The sequence below is a fragment of the Cebus imitator genome, unplaced genomic scaffold (genome assembly GCF_001604975.1).
Source record: "Cebus imitator isolate Cc_AM_T3 unplaced genomic scaffold, Cebus_imitator-1.0 Scaffold942, whole genome shotgun sequence".
In the NCBI taxonomy this organism is placed as follows: domain Eukaryota; kingdom Metazoa; phylum Chordata; class Mammalia; order Primates; family Cebidae; genus Cebus; species Cebus imitator.
Window position 1 is genome coordinate 123,738 of NW_016108257.1, and position 20,749 is coordinate 144,486.

Consider the following 20,749-nt stretch of genomic DNA (forward strand, 5'->3'; position numbering starts at 1 on the left):
TGAAACGCATTTGATTGAAGTCTCACGTCTCCCTGAAATATATAAAACTAAGCTGCACCCTGACACCCTCCTGAGGGCTGTGTTACGGGCCACAGTCACCCATATTTGGCTCAGAATAAATCTCTTCAAACATTTTACTGAGTCGGACTCTCTTCATTGACACTGTTAAATTATTAATGAGAATACGGTTGGTATGACTTGATCAATTAACAAGTAGTAAATGCTACATATGAAATAGAAACTATGAAACATGTTATGAAATAAAGTTGGTGTGATGAACACATGCCAACGTCACAAGAGACAGACGCGTGGAATAGCAGATTAAACGGGGCTATTCATCCTTTAGTAGGAGAGGAATCGTCCCATCCATCCATAACGTCCAAAGAGGCCAGCCGTTCACCCACCTGCAGATCGTCCCAGCCAGTTCACAGCAAAGTATCTGGCCGTTATGAATCCAACTGGGAAGAAGTTGGCCCTGGCCAGGCACCGGTGGTTTCCGGACGCGGGGCCAAGCACCTGAGTCCCCAAGGCAACCAAGTACCTCAGGGAGATCCCTCTCCCGTGGGAAATGCACGGTGAGGTTTTCCCTAAGGGTTAGGCCTGGAAGCTGGTGGGAAGAGCTGGTGTCTGTCTTGTAGGTATTGTCCGGTTTGCACCACACCCACACCCTGTCTTCAAACTAAGAAAGACTGTTGGCATGCCTTTTTCATGCTTCCATGGGACAGCAGGGCTCATAGGTCCAGTCATCTTTCCCGGCCCCAGCCCAGAACACCATCCTTTTGCCTCCACCTGCCCTGCTTCCTCATGGGTGTGGGTAGCTCTTCTTTTCATCCACCACAGTGTCATCCTCCCCGTCCATGCTCTTCTCACTGGAGATACACCAGGGTTTGTCCCCTTCCCCACAACTCCAGTAACATGGCTTCATGATCTTCCAGGCCCCGCATAGCCTGGCCCAGCTTACCTCTCCAGGTTCTTGTGCCAGTTGTGTCCAGATCTCTCTGCTTTTGAGTCATTCGGGGAAGAATCAGTCTCAGGCATCCAGACATGTGCCTCACACTTATAACTAGGTCTCTGTGCTGCTAAGAATCTGGACTTTCACCCACAGCTGGGCCCTGTTTTTCTGCATAAGTAACAGAATCACCCAACCAAAAAGCCAATCCTGTAATAGGTTCTTTATCGCATAACAGTTCTGCAACGATGCAGGCTTCCTTATGCAGTGCATTCTATTCTCCTTCATTGCAGTGAATAATAAACCCAATTTATTTAACCGGCTGCGCATGCCTGGTCCTCTTTGACTGGAAGGCATTGACAATACTCATGCTGGCCTTCTCTGAGTTATCAAACATGTCGATTTCTTTACTGCACTATAGCCTTTGCACCTACGGTTCCTTCTGCCTAGAAAACTGTTCTCCTCATCCTGTGGCCCTACATGAAACTTCGACAATTCATTAACTAATTAAATAATTCATTCCACAATAAGCGTCTAATATTTGCCGAGTGCCAAGCACTGTGTGAGTTACAGGAGTTCAGTGGGGAGCAAAACCAGACATGGTGCTATCTTTCTTCTTGCTTACAGGTCTGCAGATAAGATCACATCAACCAAACACCACATTAATGAGTATACGATCTGTAATGACAGCACCCTAATGATAAGAGGCACATTTCTATGTGGGGTCATAATAATAGGACCCTGACCTGGACTTTGATGTGGGGCCCAATTGAGTGGCAGCAGAGCTGAAGTCTGAAGGATGATTGGCACAGCCTTAAAAACCCGTGGTCACAGTGGCTCACAAGAGTAATCCTAGCACTTTGGAGGCTGAGGTTGCCAGCTCACTTGTGGTCAGGGGCTCGGGACCAGTCTGGCCAACATGGTGAAACCCTGTCGGTACTAAAACATACAAAAAATATATTTAACATATTTAACAGGGCCTGGTGGCGGGTGCCTGTAGTCCCAGCTATCTGGAGGCTGAGGTGAGAGAATCCCATGGACCCAGGAGGCGGAGCTTGCAGTGAGCCAAACTCGGCCACAGCACTCCAACCTGGGTGACCGAGATCCCCTCTCAAAAAAAAAAAAAAAAAAAAAGCAGTGGTGGCCATTCATTCAGTCCTGACTGAGGGCACAGCATGTGAAACGGCCTTGTGATCAGCATAAGTGTAAGAAGTCCGAGGAACGGAAGAGACTTTATGTGACTGGAGTGAAAGCCACAAATAGGGGAGCGGTGTGAGATGGGGAGGCAAAGACGGAAGGTGGCTGAGTGCCACTCAGGCTGAGGACTGGGTCTGTGTCATCAGATGGCCTGCATTTGGCCCCAAGCTCTCTCCATGAGTAGCTCTGTAACAGGGGACCAGTCATTGAACCTTGTGGGGCCTTACTCGTGTCCCATGGGATGATGAAAAAGCTACCTTACAGAGTACCTGTGAGAATTCAGTGACATTGTGCCTGTAAAGCACACAGAACCATCAACTCTGATGACCAGTGGCAGTCAGTCATTGAGTGAATGTGAGCAGTTATGACCGTGAGTACGGTGGATGGGCAAGGATAGCAGGGATGAAGCAAGAGCAGCCTCACGGGTGCAAAACTGCAACACGCACCCATTCCCTGATGCCCGCACTCCACTGGCACGACTCTGGCTGAGAACATTCCCTTAAATTCTGCATCCCAAGTGCCTCTCTTGTTGCACCCTAGTCCTGAACCTCAGGGAGAGGTCAGAACATTTGGGCCATGCCAAAGATTTTGGTTTTAACCCTAAGAGCACGGAAGAGCTCCTACGGTTGTAACCAGGTGGAGCGAGCCGGGTGTGTGTGCGTGTGTATGTGGTACTCTGTTATTGTAAATATCCTTTGGGGACGTTTGGATTGGAGAGAGGCCGGAGTGAATGCTGGTGTTGGCCAGTTAGGAAACACTTCACATTGTCAAAGTATCCCATGATGAGAACTTGGACAAAATGGTGGTAGTGGAGATGGAAAAACAGGGAGAATGTTGATGGATATGTAGGAGAGAAATCTCTGTTGGTGAGAATATCACATGACAGGTGAGGGAGGAAGGGGTGACAAGCATGATGCCTAAACTGCTGGTGTGTGCCACTGAAGGGAGTCTGATTCCATCGAATGGGATGACAACACTGGAAAGAAACCAAATGCACGCATTTGTCTTTGGTGCTGTGGAGTTACAGGTGTCTTTAACACGACCGGATATACTGCATCGAGCTGGTCACTCTGGTCTGGAACTGTGCCGACAGTGTGGGCTCATAAAGAAATATCCTTGGTGACTTACAGATGGCGAGCTAGAGGTGAGGCTCCTGTCGGGGTTGGCTATGAAAAGCATGGAGCGATAACGAGTGGCCCTAGGACCAAGCACAGAGAAAGTCAAATACGCAATGCCAGCGTACGGGAGGAAGAGCTTATGGTGGAGCTAGGTGAATGGGAGCTCTGGCGAAAGGGAGAAGAACATCGGGAAAGCAGTGGCACAGGATTGGAGAGATAAGAGTGTTTCTAGGAGGAAACAGTGCTCTGTGGTATCAGAGCAAGGAGGAAGGTCATGCAATTGAAGCCTGGACCATCTTCCTTCCCTGTAGCAACCCAGAGGTCACGGGTGATATTAGTCAATGGAAGACAATGCGGAGGGTGCCGGAGTGAAGGTCACGTGCAGGCTGACAGGTGAGAGACAGGTGGAGGAATGAGGGCGGAGCACCCACTCGTTCTTCCAGACACCTGACCATGAAGGGAAGGAGAGAGAAAAGATGCTTCGTGGAGGGGTGCATTAGTTAAAGGAAGGACAATTGTAGAGAAAACATAAAGGAAAATGGCGTAAGGTGCCCAGTTTAAATTTTCAATATTACAAGTTTCCCCTGGGTCCAGGCTGCGTGCTCAGCGTTTTACGTCCATTAGGGCATTGAAGCCTCACGGGATTCCAACGGTATGGGGTTATTACCACATTCGACAGATGAAAACCCAGGGTGGGAGAGGAAATGTGACTGCATCGAAGTGGCAAGTTCTTTGTTTTTTTTTTTTTAAAAGCAGCGTCAAACATCCTTGTACTACGTACTTTTTGTACATGTATATGATTATATTTGTAGGAAATATTCTTAGAGGTCAAACTGAGGTATTAAAGGACATGAAAGTTGAAAAGTTGAAACTTTCTGCCAATTTGTCCTTCAAAGAAGTTGCAGCAGGCCTGGTGAGGTGGCTCACGCCTGTAATCCCGGCACTTTGGGAGGCCAAGGCGAAGTGGCAAGTTATGTAAGAGTGTGACACGCAGACTAGGCACCTCCCCACCGCGACACCCTATCATGTTTCCCTTGAATTTTGGCTGCAGGTCCCGGATCCCTTCAGTTCTCCCTTTTTCTCCCGGGCTTTTTCAAGCACTGGGGTTGGGGGTGGACAATGACCAATTGTCTGGAGACTGAGTGCAGGGGAAATTGTCTGGAAACTGAGTGCAGGCGACGCCAGACAATTGCTCTGGCTGCTCTGCCTGACTCCTGAGGAGCAGGCACTGAGCTCAGGGACAGGCAGCAACTCTTTGGTGAAACAGGGAGGTTGCCTCTAGGGCTCACATCCAAGGAGAGGTGTGACAGGGACAGGAGGGATGGGCACAGTTTGAAACCCTGGCATCAGGCCTTTTTGAGCCTTGGACACAAGCGTGGGTACCCGTGCGCGTGCGTTTTCTGTGGTCAAAGGTACCTTCTGGAAGGGATCGGGCAGTGCTCCCTCAGCCCACCCTGAGCTAAGCCTCTCTGCTGGTCTCTGCATACCTGCAGGGAAACGGTGTCTGTCTCTGCCTTCGTGTGCTTACCTTATAGCCCGGAGGGGACATGCACATTCATCCAAAATTATGTTTGTGTCTCCCGTTCACATCTCTGACATCCAGAACAGAGCTAATTTTATGAATGGACAAAGTAATACTTTCACACCCATCTCAAATTTTAATCAATGTATGCAATCAGAGTTGAAAACCCGGCACAATGTTATGTTGAAATTGTACTACTAGCTAAATGTATTCAGTGCTTGCTGTGTGGCAAACGCTCTTCCGCCTGTTTCACTGTGGCGTGTGATACGAAGAACAGCCACCTAGGCTGCCGTAACACGGTGACCTGACCTAGCTTGAGGAGTCAGAGAAGAGTGCCCCGAAAGTGCCCTTTACAATATTGTGCAAAGACACTTAACATGAGATCTACCCTCCTAACAGACCTTTAAGTGTACAAGAGAGTGTTAGCTGTGGGCACAATCTTGTCCAGAAAGTCTCCAGAGCTTATTTTTCTGGCATAACTGAAACTTTACACTCACCGATGAGCAACTCCGTTTCCCCCACCCCCTTCAGTCGAAGGTAACCACCATTGTACTCTCTGCTTCTATGAGCTATTTTCTTTTTCTCCTTTCAGTGGAATCACCTAGTATTTGTCTGCGACTGACTCATTTTGGCGGCACTCTTCCCAATAGCTAAAGTGGAGAAACATATTAACTGTCTATCACTGGGCCGGGCTGCATGGTTCACACCTGGAATCCCAGCACTTTGGGAGTCCAGGGTGGGCAGACGGCTTGAGGTCAGGGGTTTGAGACCACCCTGGCCGACATGGCGAAACTCGTCTCTACTAAAATGACAAAAATTAGCCAGGTATGGTGGCGCATACCTGTAGGCCCAGCTACTCAGGAGGCTGAGGCAGAAGTTACGGTGACCTGAGATCGTGCCATTGCACTCCTGCCTAGGTGACACAGTGAGGCCGTGTCTCTACAAAAAAAAGGAAAGAAAACAAAGGAAGAAAGAGAGAGAGAGAAGGAAACAGCGAGAAAGACAGAAGGAAAGAAAGATAGAAAAAGAAAAAACAGCCTATCACTGGATGAACGGATTAAGAAGATGTGGCATACACAAACAGCATGATGCAGCTTTTAGGAATGAAACCCTGCAACGTGGAACAACATGGATGAACCTCGAAGGTTTTATGCTAGGGAAAATGAGCTGGGCTCCGAAGTACATAGACTGTAAGAATTCACCTCTATGAGGTACTGAGAAGAGGCAAATGCATGGAGACAGAAGGTAGAATGGAGATCACCAGGGGCTGTGGGAGAGGGGAGAAAGGGAGTTACTGTGGGAGGGGTACCAAGTTTCTTTTGAGCAGATGAAAACTTGTGCAAATGGATAATGGTGAGGGTTGCGCAACAACGTGAATGTACTCACACGCCAGGGACACGTAAACTAAAAAGGGTTAAAATGCCAAATGTCATGGTGGGCGTATTTTACCTCAATGAAAAAAGATGCCATAAAGAAAAACTCACAGGACAACTTTATAGCATTTTCATCTGCCCTTGCTCCACCTGCTTTCCGACACGGTGTTGGCATTGCACCCAGCAGCCGGCATCCCCTGTGAGGAATCCCGGTACCTGGTTCTGGAGGGAGCAGAGCTCATTCAAAGGTCATGGTTTTCATGGGTTCTAACTTGTCTAGCGGCTTCCTGAAGGACAGAAGCAAGCTGCTCCTCTCTGAGCTAACAGGGAAGTCAGGGCGGAAAAATGCTGGGCATTTCCTGAAAACCTTATAAGGCAAACTGGAAAACTGCAGCTGCCGGAGGCAGAAATTACAATGGAAATCTATAACAGATAACCCCAAATCTGGGAGACACGCTGGTGGACAGTCCATTTGGGAAATGAGAGCATTCAGAAGCAGTCCCGTACCTCAGCAGCACGTTTTCCAGGCTCATGTGTGTTATGGCATGTATCAGTATTTCATCCCTTCTTATTGCCCAGCCATACTCCCCTGAATGGAGAATCACCCATGAGTTCATCAACCGATGGACGCCCGCGCCACTCACAACCTTTCACCGCTAGGAATAATGATACCATGTAAGTTCGTGTACAGGTTTTGTTGGGACACAGATTTTCATTTCTCTTCTGTGGATACCTAAGAGTGGACCTCCTGGGCCATATGGAAATTCTGTTTCTAGTACTGAGGGGCAGCCAGATTCTTTCAAACCAAGCTGCCCTAGGCTATATTCCCACTAGCAATGTACCAGGACTCTAATCTCTCCACACCCTTGTCAGCAATTGTTATTGCCTGTCTTTTTTATTCTTGTCATCCTACGGAGTGTGAAGCCATAGCTCATTGTGATTTTGATTTGCATTTCCCTACTTGATAATGATGAAGTGGGGGGCGGCGGGGTGGATTTTCCTGTGCTTATCGGCCATTTGTATACTTTCTTTGGCAACATGTCTGTTCAGATTCTGTGCTCAGTTTTGAATTAGGTCATCATTTGACTGTTGATTTATCAGAGTTCTGTATGTATACTGGATGCATCTACCGTCAGAGAGTACAATGCAAGATATTGGACCTAACGCCTGCCTCAGCTTACTGCCGGGAGGAGGAATCCAGGCGGAGTCTCGTCGTCTCCTCCGAGTTGTGGAGTACGTGGTAGGAACATTAGTCATTGAAAAAGAAAAAAATCCTGCCACGTGTGACGTGAGTGAACCTGGAGCATATTAGACCAAGTGCAATAAGCCAGGCAGAGAGACAAATGGCACATGTTCTCACTTACATGTGGAGTCTCAAAATCAGAACTCATACATGCAGAGGGAACAAATGGTGGGTACTGGAGGTTACGGGTTGGGAGGTGTAGGGCGTGTTGGCAATGGATACCAATGGTGTTGGCAAGTCAGAAGAAATAGAGACAGTCGCTTTTTCTGGCGGACACCCTTGTGCCCGCCTAGCATACCTGGAACACTTATTTTAGAGATGCGAATCCTAACCAACTGTCTCTGGGATGCTGGGAGCAGGCTCCCTGGGTCTTCTGGAGGCAGGAATCTGCCACCTTGTGATGAGGAGGCTTTATCTCAGAGACCCTGAGGTTATCATTGGATTTTCCCCCGCTGGAATCTGCAGCTCCCCGCAGCTGTTGACAGTTTCTCCAATGTCCACCTGTGGGCATGAAGTCGCTGATGCTTACATCTTTTACAGGCTGACGTATGAGAACGGCCTTCACTCACTTCAAGTCTACTATTTAGGTGAGAGACAGTGACGACATCAACCCCACCACCCACACACCTGACATTGGGAAGAGAGTGCAGACTGTGATACTGCCTCAGAGTCAAGTCTCAGAAATTGTGGTGGAGTCACAGAAATCGTGGTGCCATTCCCAGGAAAACCTTAATCCTGCTCATGCTGCAGGAGGGGAAAGGTATTAGAGTAACTCATTGAGGCATTTACTTTGGAGGCCGAGGCAGAAGCAATAGGGTCTAGGTCCTTTTGGTCCAAATCACTGGGTGAAATAACGTAAGTTACATTAGGAACGATAGTTGTCATTTCTTGAGCACTTGACGCATCAGGGCATGGAGCGCCACATTCTCTTTCCGGCACTTCACTTAAGATGCTCAGTAAATGAAGAAATATGTAGTTCTGTCGCCATTTTACAGATGATGAAGCCAAGGCCCAGAACAGCATGCTGACTTGTCTGACAAAGGGTGCGCTATCGCTCTGCTCCTGCCGGACCCTGTACTCCGCTGACCTGTGACCCGTCACACAGTTTTGAATGGAAAAGGCTGTCTCTGTTCCTCACGCCACACATTGGGTGATGACAGGGTCTAGGGAAACTTAGAACTTAAGAAGTCACCAGAAGGCCTATTTCCTTGTGTCCTCCTACCTTTTTGTAAATGAATTGCTTTTACGCTCAGTTTTCACGTCAAAGAAACGTGGATGCTGGTTCCGGAGGCAGTGGTCCTGGAAGTACTGCCTACACCTCAGGCTGTGCGCAGTCGAGACAAAAGCTGCCTTTGAATTTTTGCTCAAACAACAACAGGAAGAATAAAAAGGGCTCACATGCAGTAAGTGCTGACTACAGGCTAGGCTCGGTGATTCCTTCATGGGCACGCCCTCCTTGAAGCCTCACACGGAAGGTGAATGGAGCTTCTAAAACTGGCTGCCAGTTTAGGCAGGCACGAGTAGCAGAGTTGGGACACAAGCAGAGGTGGATGTCCCTTCAAAGCCTCTGTCCTGAAAATAAGTGTTTTCCAAACTCCGGTGTGCAGGTCATCTGTGGCCATAGACACAAGTACCTCGGCACGTAGGCGAACAACGTGGGGGATCATGAAACAGCAGAAAGTGTAATCTACGGTCATTTCAGATTTTGACAGGAGGCCCGCATCGTGGTGGCCTGTAGTGGGCAGCGGGCCACAGGATCTCGGCCAGGGCTGAAGAGCTGCTTTTGATGGGAGCTGGAGATAGGGCGAGATGCTTAGAGAATTGGATCCGTGAAAACAGAGAGGGGCCAGGTTGAACGGGGCAGAAGTGCCTGAGAACTATGTTTTCTCCGGTCTTTATTGACCGTGGTATCCAACGGCCGTGGCTCTCCACCTTCTCCCTGCCGCCTGCTCCCTTGGCACCCGTGGGCTTGGTCCTTCCATTGTCAGAGTCTCAGTTTCTTCCTCCACCAATTGAGATGAACAACAGGTATTCTGAAAGATTTTAGTGCCAAGTAAATAAAGGAGCACAAATGAGACATTGTTAGAGAGAGAGAGAGTCCTTAGATCTATTTCATCTTTTTCATTTTCAAAAGAACATCGACAAATGTTGTGTCACACCTGTAATGTCAGCACTCTGGGAGGCCGAGGCAGTCGGGAAGCTTGAGCTGAGGAGTTCGAGACCAGGCCGGTTCACGTATGGTGAAATCCGCTCTCTACAAATCATACCAGAGGTTAGCGGGCTGTGGCGGCACGTGCCTGTGATCCCAGCTACTGGGAGGCTGAGGTGAAAGGACCACTTGGGCAGGGGAGGTGGAGGCTGGAGTGAGCCGGCATCACCCACTGCACTCCAGCCTGGGCAACAGAGCCCATGTCTGTCTCAAAATATAAAACCAAACAATAAAAATCATGTATAACAACAAATGTTTTCAACACATCTATTTCTAATTACATTTTATGACCAGCGATATTGTTTTCCATTTGGTTCATGGTGGGAATTTTCCTTTTAAAACACATTTGCAGATGTTTCCTTGATGATTGTCAGAAAACAAATTCACCTTCTAGTCTGGAGTTCACCCTGAGACGTCATCTGAAGAGCCGGCATACAAACAAGCGGCCTTTGTGGATCCGGTGCCAGATGCACTCTTCCATTCTACTGAGAGAGGGCTGTTTCCATTCCGTTCCCTGTGGCATTCCATGGAAGAGCGGAGCTACATTCTGAGAGCCTCGCCTGAGCATCTTCACCCAACTCCGCTTTTGTCCATAGCCCTAAGTCCTTCTCACTTTCTGTTTGACACATTCCAGACCCACTGTAAATGCTTGTGGAACAGATGAATGAATGAAACAGGGATTTAAAACGGAGAGAGGAAGGGGCAGTCAGTGGCACGAGCTAAGGCAGGCCAGCCTATGCAGCTAGCAGGAAGTTACCTATTTCTGGTGGGGTCAGAAGTACCTATGGTCCCGAAGATACGAAGACTTCTACCCTGGACTGCGTTTGCCGTGGCCATGGTGAGCTCCAGGACTGAACAGCCAGTCCCCTTCTGACTGTCATCTTCCCTCCGGACCTCCGGTTGTTCATTTAGTCTTCTCTCGGCCTTGCTCAGAGATAGGAGTCAGTTACCTATTTTGTTTCCTGATTATGTCTTGAATCCTCAACAACTGTGCACAACCTATATGTGACCCGTTAAACACATCTGAGCGGCCACCATGTGGGAGCGGCCACCAGTGAAACATAACCAGCTCCCTAGGAGCCCACCGTGACGGACTATGTGGCAACAACAAGATCTGGCGTCTCTCATGCTGGGATGAAAGCTGCCACGTTCACAGCGAGACCTGCGATTTACTCTGCCTCCCACGCTTGAATCTGAAAAGGCTGTGACTCACCTCTAATCAATAGTGTATGACACAGGAGTCTTGCTTGAGAGAGGAGACGCAACGTTCACCATGGATACAGAAAAGTGCTGCTTGGAGCCTGAGTCATGTGGTCGGAAGCGTGAGTACTGGGAGGCCCACGCTGCTGAGAGGAGGCCAAAGGCCACGGAGTGGTAACACGGGGGCCCTCCGCCCCCCAGGCCTAGTCTTCCAGTCCTCTCCATGCAGGCAGCAGGGATGTCAGTGAATGAGCCTTCAGATGGTTCCAGTCCCCAGCCAGTCGGGCTTCTGCAGCTGAGGTCCCAGGCTCATGGGAAACAAGTCTTATCCACTGTGCCCATTCTGAATTCCTGCCTCTGAACTTCCACGCATATGATAAAATGGTCGTTATTTTATGGACTCACTGTGGGGCCGTTTGTCATACAGGAAGAGGAACAGGAATGCTGGACACATGTCCTAACCAAAGCCATTCCTCCTCCGTAGAGTTAAACCCCAATCTGATGCTGGTTTAAATTATTTCACTGCCAGTTCTTCATGGTTTTCCCAACTATATAGATGCCCCTAAACAATGCAGTTTCATATCCTCTGAGTGCCTTGATGGGAGGAGTTTGGGGGACCCGAAATCAAGAAAAGAAGCACTCAGGGATCAGGCAGTCAAGGCAAGGCACTGTGTTGACCTGAGAACACTCTGTTAGCTATTAACATTCTTGAGGAAAGAGGAAGTTGAGGAATCCAGTTTAAGCTGCTTGATGCCAGCTATGTAGCTGTATATGACAGCAGGTCCAGGATTCAAAGACAGGTAGTATGTCCCCAGAGGCCAGATGTGTAAACCCTCTGCTAATTCCCCTCATCAAAAAAGTAGGGAACCCTGTGCGAGTATTCTCTACTACAAAAGGCAGAGTCACCAGCATCTTCTGAAATAATCTGAGACCAAGTACTTTCAAAAACCAAGCCTTGCCATAGCCAAGTCGAACTTTACAGACACACCAACACACATAGATGCCTAAAAGGTGTTTACTGATTTCTATATACTTAACACATGTACAAGACAGGTCTTTCAAAAGATTAAAGAGGGCATACAATGCACAGGTGTCTTTCTCATTCCTGTATCCCCATCTCCTTGCCCAGAGACACTTTCCAGAGGTCAACAAGGAAAATAGTAACACCTTTTGGTGATTAAGAGCAGGGAGGTATGGAACACGACCAAATCTTGAAATATATCACTAAAAACCCAGTAAATAGCATAACGCGAATCTAAGTAGTGGCAATATGAATGTCTACCCAAAAGTCACAGGAGCGGGCGCGCACCGCACCATAATGAGTGGAAGACGTCCTGGCAAGGTGTTTACAAACTGTTTGTGTGTTGCCGTCCTACACACCAGACGCAAAGCGCTGAAAACAAGCCTGTTCACAATAGCACCAGGAACGTACAGGACACGGGAATCATCTGCAGGTGATTTGTGACAACCGTATGCAGAACAGTAAAAGCGAGAGATACAGTCAACGGATGGCTAGAAAAAGCAGAGACACTCTTCTTGCTAATGGGATTGCAAGGGTAACGTTGTACACAAGATTAAAGTTGTGTTCAAGGTTTGGAACGTAAGCGAGTTCACTGAAAACTAGCGGAGGGGAAGGGCAAACCCTGGAAGGGAAACCACGGTTTAACCAGGCCAGAAACACCTCGTTCACAGCGTGTGATCTGTGCAGGTAGTCGGAGGCTCCGCGCGGGGCCGGCCGGCCGGCCGGTTTCGGGCGTGCTTGCGCTGTTCCTCTCTGCGCGGACAGTCACTGTTGCTGTTCGCGGACACAGGCAGGGACTGACCGGGAGGACGTCTTGGGGATGGCCTTGTGCTCCTCGGCGTCCTCCTTCTCCGGGTCGCCACCGCCGACCTCCTCGATGACCACGCTGCGCACGGTGCCCTCGTCCAGGCAGTGCGGGGCGACGCCGTACACGCGGGGGTCAGAGACCGCGGCGTGGAAGCTCTGCACCCCGCACCTGCTGCAGAAGCTGTGCAGCGCCGGGTGCGTGTTGGAGCGGTAGGTGACGATGCTGTCCGCGCCCTGGAGCAGCGTGAAGCGCGAGGCCGGGACGAGGAAGTGGCGGTGCTGCTTCTTCCTGCACAGCCTGCAGCTGCAATCCACGACGCGCAGATCTGCGGGGGCCCAGACCGCAAAGCGGACCGCGCCGCAGTGGCAGCCCCCGGTGTGATGCACGAGGCCCGGGTACTCGAAGGTGTCCAGCAGGACCTTGGCGGCGCCCTCGCAGCTGAGACCCCACAGCTTCCTGAACTTCTCCCAGCGCTCCCGCTGCGCGCCCAGGTCCAGGTCCCGGGGGGACGCGGCTGGCTCATGCCGGTCCGCGGGTGGTGCGGAGGGCAGCGGGTCTCTAGTGCGTTTCTCCCGGACCCGCCGCCATCGGCGCCTCTGCCACCACCTTCCCAGCCACCTCTTGGCCGCCGCGGGGCTCCCGACCCCGACTCTGACCCGGGGGCGCTGCCGGCGGCTGGCGCGGGTGACCCGGAACGCCGCGCAGGAGGCGGGAGGGTCCCCGGGCCGTTTTAGCCTCCGCCGCAGAGCAGTGGTCGGGTTCCTCACTCTGCCCATGACGTCTGAGGCTTCCAGATCCGGTGCCTACCCCACTACCCCCATTTCCTCGTCAGTCACTGAGCAGCCTCCTTGTGTCCGCCAGCAGGATTGGTTCCTTGTTGGATGTGATGTAAAGAGACCCTTCCCTCGACCCTACCGCAACAGCCTTCGCTGGCCTGAAAGTCAGTCGTGAGGCATTCAACAAACACCTGCTGGGCACCAGGTACCCCACCTGGGCGCTGGGGTGTGGAGCTGCATCCTGCCTCCTAAAGCACTCACATTCATTTAGGATCAGGTGTATGCAAATACAGTCCCCAACACCTTGGGACCTTCGCCCTGGCAGAAGTGAGAACCAGGGGCTCTGGGAACACAGAGGAACGCCCACACGCTGGAATCGGAAGGGCGGCTGGGAGGGGCACGGAAAGACTCCTCTAAAGTCTTCTTGCGGGGCTGATTCTTTCATTCGGGTGTAGTGTTTTGTCTTTCTATCTCGTAATTTTCGTTGCCATGAAGGCCTCTTTACCTAATGTTGACATCCCTACTTCTGCTCTTTTAGTTGATGTTTACCTGATGAGGCTTTTCCCACCCGTCGTATCCTTTTCATTTACCCAGGGCAGCTGAAATGCAACTGAGTTTCATATAAACGAGGAATAGGCAGGCTGTGTTGCTCACTGACTCTGCCAGTATCTACCTTTTCATACATGGTTTTAGTTCATTTCCACGATCACTGGGCTAGTGTTTAAGTCCACCAACCTATTATTTGTTTTCTTTTGTTTCCTTCCTGTCTCGGCTAACCGTTCCTCCTGTTTGGCCTTTCTGTGGCTTACCTGTACACTCTGCAGGGTTTATCTTGGTTCCCGAACGTGTTTTCAACTGTTTGTCTCAGTGCTTGCTCTGGGATTTCCAGCGTGCGTGTGTGACTTACTGCAGGCTCCTGTTGCCGCTCCTCACCACTTCCATTGAAGTGTGGAAGCATCGGCCCCTTTCAGCCCCTCTGCCTTCCCGCTTATCGACAACCTCGTCTGGAGTATCAGATGCTTTCTTACGTTTTGCTTTAATCAACAAACGTGATTTCTACAATTCACAAGGAAAAGGGTGGCTTAATGTTTGACCCCTAAGGGTGTTTTTTCTGTTACTCTTGACTACTTTCTGATACTCCCAGAGGCCATCTTTTATTCTTTCCTCTTTTGCTTTAAGCACCGACTCTAGCCATTCTTTCACCATGGGTCTCCTCGTGACAAAATGCTTTCCTTTACCTGAGAAATGTCTTGATTTCCCCTTCACCCATGAGGGATGGTATCACTGGATACAAAATTCACAGCTGACAGGACTTTTATTCAACACCTGAAACATGTCAGGACACTTCCCCAACGGCCCCCGCCGGTCTGAGGAGACATTTACCCTCATTGAAACTGGCGTTCTCCTATTATCAATGGACCGCTCGCTTCAGTCTTGCTGCTTTCAGTGTTTTTATCAGCTTCAAAAACCGAGTATGATGTGTGTGCGCCGACATGCGCGTTGCTTTGTGGTTGTCTTCTCTGCAGTTTGCTTTTTTGCCAGAATCTCTGGATTTATGTTTTTCACTAAAATTTGGACATTTTCGGCCTTCTTTTCTTATACTACTCTTTGAGTCCACTCTCTAGTTTTGGTACTAGGGATGCTGGAACTTTGTTACTGTCCTAACTTCATTGAGGATCCATTCAGTTTCCAATGAGTCTGTGACCTCTCGTGCGCTAAGGTGTTCTCAATCCTTTTTTTTTTTTTTTTTTTTGGTAGAGTCTCGCTCTGTCACCCAGGCTGGAGTGCAGTGGCGTGATCTCACTGCAACCTCCGCCTCCCACGTTCAAGCGATTCTCCTGCCTCAGCCTCCTAAGTAGCTGGCATTATAGGTTCCCACCACCACACCCAGCTAATTTTTGTGTTTTTAGTAGAGACAGGGTTTCCCCACGTTGCCCTGCAGTGATCCTCCCTCCTCAGCCTCCCAAAGTGCTGCGATTACAAGCGTGGCCACCACGCCCGGCCGTCAAGTCAAGCCTATTGATTGGCCTCCATTATGATGGTGATATTTTTTGTCATCACAGGTCTCTCACCGAGTGAATCCAGCAATGTTTCCAAATTCTGTTATTGTTCTCATTTTCTGTTCCATCATTTCTTTTTCACACATCTACTCATCGCTGAGATTTTCCATTTTCTAGTCTTGTTCTAGACTGTTTGCAATTTAATAATGAAGCATTTTTATGATGTTTGCTTTAAAATGTTTGTCAGAGAAATGGCAACATCTGCGTCGTCTCTATGTTGTCACCACTGGATTGCATTTCCTCATTCACACTGTGCTATTCCCGGTTTTTGACACGATGGGCTATGCTCTATGGCATACAATATATTCTGCTTATTACTTTAGCAGTCTCTGGACATGAGACAAATAGTGGATGTTGGAAGTCAGCTACTTTCTTTAGGTTAAGCATGTAGATTCTGGTGTCCGTTTTTAGGTTCTGGGATTTTTTAAAAAGTTTATTTTCAGAGCATTCGCGATACTATTTTTGTGTGTTTGGTTTTTCTGCTGACACAGAGGCCCCAACTGTTCCCTGCTGGTGGTTTTTGATAGAAAGAAGAAACTAAAGTCCATGCTTTATTCCAGGTTTCCTTCTTCTTACCAAATATCCTTTTTTTTTTTTTTTTTTCATTCCAAGATACCACGCAGCCTACCACACTACATTTAATTGTCATCATCCTGCCTTAGGTTCCTCGTGGCTGAGACAATTTCTCAGACTTTGCTTGTTTTCATGACCTTGAGAGTTTTCAGGGTTACTAGTGAGATATTTTCCACAATGTTATTTTTTCAAGACAGGGTCTCTTGCTTTGTCACCCAGGCTGGAGTATGCAATGGCAATGGTGGGTTCTCAGATCACTGCAAACTCCACATCCCAGGTTCAAGCCATCCTTCTCCCTTAGCCTTTCAAAGTACATCAAACTACAGGCATTCACCACCATGCCTGGCTAGAGAGAGAGAGAGAGAGAGTGTGTGTGTGTGTGTGTGTGTGTGTGTGTGTGTGTGTTCTGTAGAGGTAGGGTTTTGCTATGTTGCCCAAGCTGGTCTCAAAGTCTTGGACCCGGCCTCCCTAGAATATTTTTTTTCTCAGATTTTTCTAATGCTTTTCTCATGATTAGACTGATGTTGTGAGCTACTGGAGAATCTCCACAAAGGTAAAGAGCTATTTTCATGTGATCTCATGAAGGGTAGATAATATCAACATTAGTTTTGACTGCGTAAGTTGACCTTGATCACCTGGCAGAAGCAGTGTTGGACGGTGCGCCCATGAAAATTTACTCTTTTAACCCCTGTCCACACGCTGCTCTTTGGAAGGAAGTCATTAAGAAAAGATCACCCCTATCTGGTACTAAGTTATACATTCTTTCTTTGAGGCAGAGTACATACACTCTTTGGAGTTCTCCTTCACGGCACAGCTATCTATGCTTCTGCATTTATTACCTTATTCAATCATGAGTTATATCATAATACTTTCATGGATATTTATTTGATACTTTAGATTATAATCCAATACTTCTTTTTTTATTTTTTTTTCCAGTTGTGGCCACTGGGTGCACGTTAAGTTTACCCTTAGGTCCCGTTGGTATGCTCCCATTATTTGGGGTTCAATTTTGTGTAATTCCTTGGTTTTTGGCACATCCTGCACATTTCTGTCTTGCATATGTTCTAGGCTTCTCTGGTCTATTTTCTAGCTTCTAGAATCAGCCAATTCTCCAAGGATCTTTGTTTCCTTTTATCAGAAAATGGTATCAGAAGTCAAGTATGGCTACTAGCTGTTCTCATAGCTACCAGAGTCTAGTGGTTTCTAGGCCCTCTCTGCTGAAACAGAAAGGAAATACATATGTATGTGTACTAGCCCATGTATATACACATTTCTATATATGTTTTGATACGTGATCATGAGGATCTATAATAAGCTGAATATGAGTTCCTACCTATGTCTTCAATTCTACCCCATCACAGCATGGATCATTCTTGCCCCTGCCACATTACAATCTGCACCTCTCTCTCCTGTAGTGAAAAACCTGCCTCTCACCATCCCTTTACTAATTGTTAGGTTCCAGTATACATGCAGAATGCTGTCAGAGTTTTCAACCTGTGTCCATACTGGCAACAAGTTTGTCTAGTCGACTGTGCTGCATTTGTACAATTTCTTTTGTCTTTAGACTTACACACTTCTTTCATTTCCAGTGTTGCTTAGATTAGCTCTTTGTACTTGACAGTCTTCAGGGAAGCTTTTCAACCATTGGTAAGGTTAGATTCTTTTGTCATATTCTGCATTTCAGCCTGATATTTCCCAACCTCAATAACGATGTTTTAAAAGGTTAAACACATTAACTTTCCTTCTGTGTCCTGTCAATTTCCATGGATTCTGACAAATGCTTTGTCTCATACAACCACCCTGTATCTCACCCCATCCTCACACAGAGAGTGTTACTTATATTTCCTCTTCTTTTGAGGACACAAACCCCATCAGAGAACCCCCACCCTCATGACCTCATGACCTCAAACCCCATTACCTCCCAGAGGCCTCACCTGCAAATACCATCACACTGGAGGTCAGGGCTTCAACAGGTGAATTTGGGCGGGAAGCAAATATCCGGTCTATAATGCACATGATAGTTTCACTGCCCTAAAGCATTACCTGTGCTTTGCCTACTCATGTCCTCCTGCGAAAGTCCCCTCCACATACCTTGCCTCCTTCTACTCACCCTTTTGAATAAAGTTTCTCTTTACTAATCCTGGATTTGTATTTTGTTTAATAAGACATACATTTTGAAGCAAAGTGGGCAGATACTTAATAGCAAGAATGTTGGACAGTGTGGCAAGACTCTGATGAACCTCATTAAGAACCAAGCAGACTGTCTTCCAAATTTGCCGGAAGATACAGACTTCCCACTTCACGTGAATGGACGTTCCTGTTGTTCTGCATCCAAGGCAGCAGTTGGCTTGTCAGTTTGGGGTCTTAGCCATTCTGTTAGATGTGTACTATCATTTCATTATTATTTGAATTTGCATTTCTCTATCAATGCCAAATTATAGTACACATTCTTTCACATGCTCATTTATCACTTCCACATCTTTGGTGAGGTGTGTGTTCAGAACTTTAGCTCATTTTTAAATTGGGTTATTTGTGGTTGTTTGCTTTTTGAGTGTCAACAGTTCTTTGAATATTTGGAATCAAGTCTTTTCGCAAATACCTGTTTGGAAATATTTTCTTTCAGTCCCTAGGTTGCCTTTCTTTCTTAATAGTAATGTCTTCCACAGAGCAGAAAGTTTTAAATTTTAATAAAATCCAAATGACTTTTTTATATTCATGGACTTTGTGGTAGGCTTTGTGACTAAAACCCCATCAGGAAACACAAAGACATGTTGATGTTTTTCCTGTGTTTTTTTTCCCTGTGTTTCATATTTCTATATTTCTTTTTATATTTTACATTTTTGTGTTTTCTGTGTTTTATACTTTGAATTTTACATATGGGACTTTGGTCCTTTTTGAGTTAATTTTTGTTAAAGTTCTTGGTCTAGGTTAATTTTTTTTTCCATATGGACCCGAAATTTCCCAGCACCATTTACAGAAAAACTATCCTTTTTCCATTGTACTGTGCACATGCCTTTGTAAAGGATCAGTAGAGAAATATTTCTGCAGTTCAATTATTGGGCTTGCTAGTCTGTTGCATTGAACTGTGTGTGTATTCTTAGCAAATGCCACCCTGTCTTGATTACCATAGTTTTGTAGTATGTCTTAGAATCACATCTTATGAACTTGTATAGCTCTGTTCTCCTTTTTTAGAATGGTTTTTCTATTCTAGCACATTTGTGCTTCAATACAAAATTTTGAGTCAATATGTTGATATGTGCAAAGCAATTGCTGTAATTTTTATTGGGATCCTGATATTACTATAGATCAATCTTGGAAGATTTGAAATCTTCTAACAATTATGAATCTTCCAGTCCATATATGTGACATCTCTCTCCACTTATTTAGATCTTTTTTTTTTTTTCTGATCGATATTTGTAGTCTCTACAAGCAGATCCTATGCCTGGCATTTAGATTTAGACCTAAGTACTTAATAAGTAGAGTTGCTTTGTAAAGAGCAGCTTAGAAAAAATCAAATTCTTATTTTTCACTGATCATATGCAGCTAAACAGTCGTCGTCAATATAGTGATTATGTCCTGTGACCTTGAGAATCCAGCATTTTCCTGTTGTAAGGATGGGATTGGTCATTTCTTGTCTATTTACACATGGAGCTGAAACTGGAAGTTTCATCTGTGACCATTTTTGAAACATGCCACAACAGTATAAGTCTATGGTTTGCAAATATCACGCCAAGTACTAGGAGAAGCAGATATGAGTTTAAAGTAGTTGTTACAGGGAAGTAGGTGTGTGTAGTGGGGGTGGGAGGGATTCAGAACCAAATGATTTCTGTTTTCATTGAATTGCTATTACATCATTTAGTAATGTAATTACTAAACTGTATGACTATTTAACTCTTAAAATCCTACATGTATATATGATTTGAGAAAATTAAATAATGGATGATGCATTTTATGTACAAATTGTCTAGAAATTTTACATGAAAGAATGCACAGAAATTGTAAAGATAATTTGAAGATGAAATAGATGTCCTCCAAATGCATACAATTATTAAAGCTGTTATTACCTATTGCTTGCTGGTTGATGTCAGTTGTCAGTGTTGTTCTTCACTATACATGCATTGCCTAGGATCACAGCAGCTTTGCACACTAATTGGCCAAGGTGAAGATGTAAAAATTGGCCTCTGTCAAATCATGAGGAGGCAATGACGTAGAAGGGGACCTTATCCCCATTTCACAAATGGAGAAACTAAGGCTAAAAGAGATTAAGTAACTTGCTGAAAGTTACGCACTAAGTAAGTGGTGGATCTGGGACACTCGCCCAAGTTGTGTCTGCTATCCGCATCCATGTTCTGTCTGTTATACCTCTCTGCCTGTCCAAAGGTGGGCTGCATTTTGAATTGTCACAGCTTCATTGGATACTGGTGTTCTTTTTTTTCATCTGATCTTTGAAAAAAAAATACAAATAAACAAGTAGAGATAAATACAGTCATCTACTTCTTTTTAGAAAACATAAACCCCTAAGCCTCATTAAATTGACTTAGAAGCTGGAAACAAAGATAGAAATCTTCCATATTTATTTACTGAAAGTAGCCTGATACCAAAATCTGGAAAAGACAGTACATGCACAAGGGACCCCAGGGGGTTAAGTCTCACCCCTAGCCTGGATCCACTGGATGCAGATCCACTGGCCTTAAAGAAAA

General features: G+C 46.8%; 1 protein-coding gene across 1 annotated transcript; it reads right to left on the bottom strand.

Annotated features, from left to right (window-relative positions):
• Positions 1–12,120: 12,120 nt before the first annotated feature.
• LOC108298351 (centromere protein V-like protein 1) lies at positions 12,121–13,416 on the bottom strand. The gene has a single exon (XM_017521032.2). The coding sequence runs from the start codon at positions 13,414–13,416 to the stop codon at positions 12,598–12,600; it is 819 nt and encodes a 272-aa protein (XP_017376521.1). The 3' UTR covers positions 12,121–12,597.
• Positions 13,417–20,749: the final 7,333 nt, after the last annotated feature.

What these genes read in the sequence shown, in the direction of transcription:
- LOC108298351 (XM_017521032.2), bottom strand. Translation starts at nt 13,416, where the DNA reads ATGGGCAGAGTGAGGAACCCGACCACTGCTCTGCGGCGGAGGCTAAAA.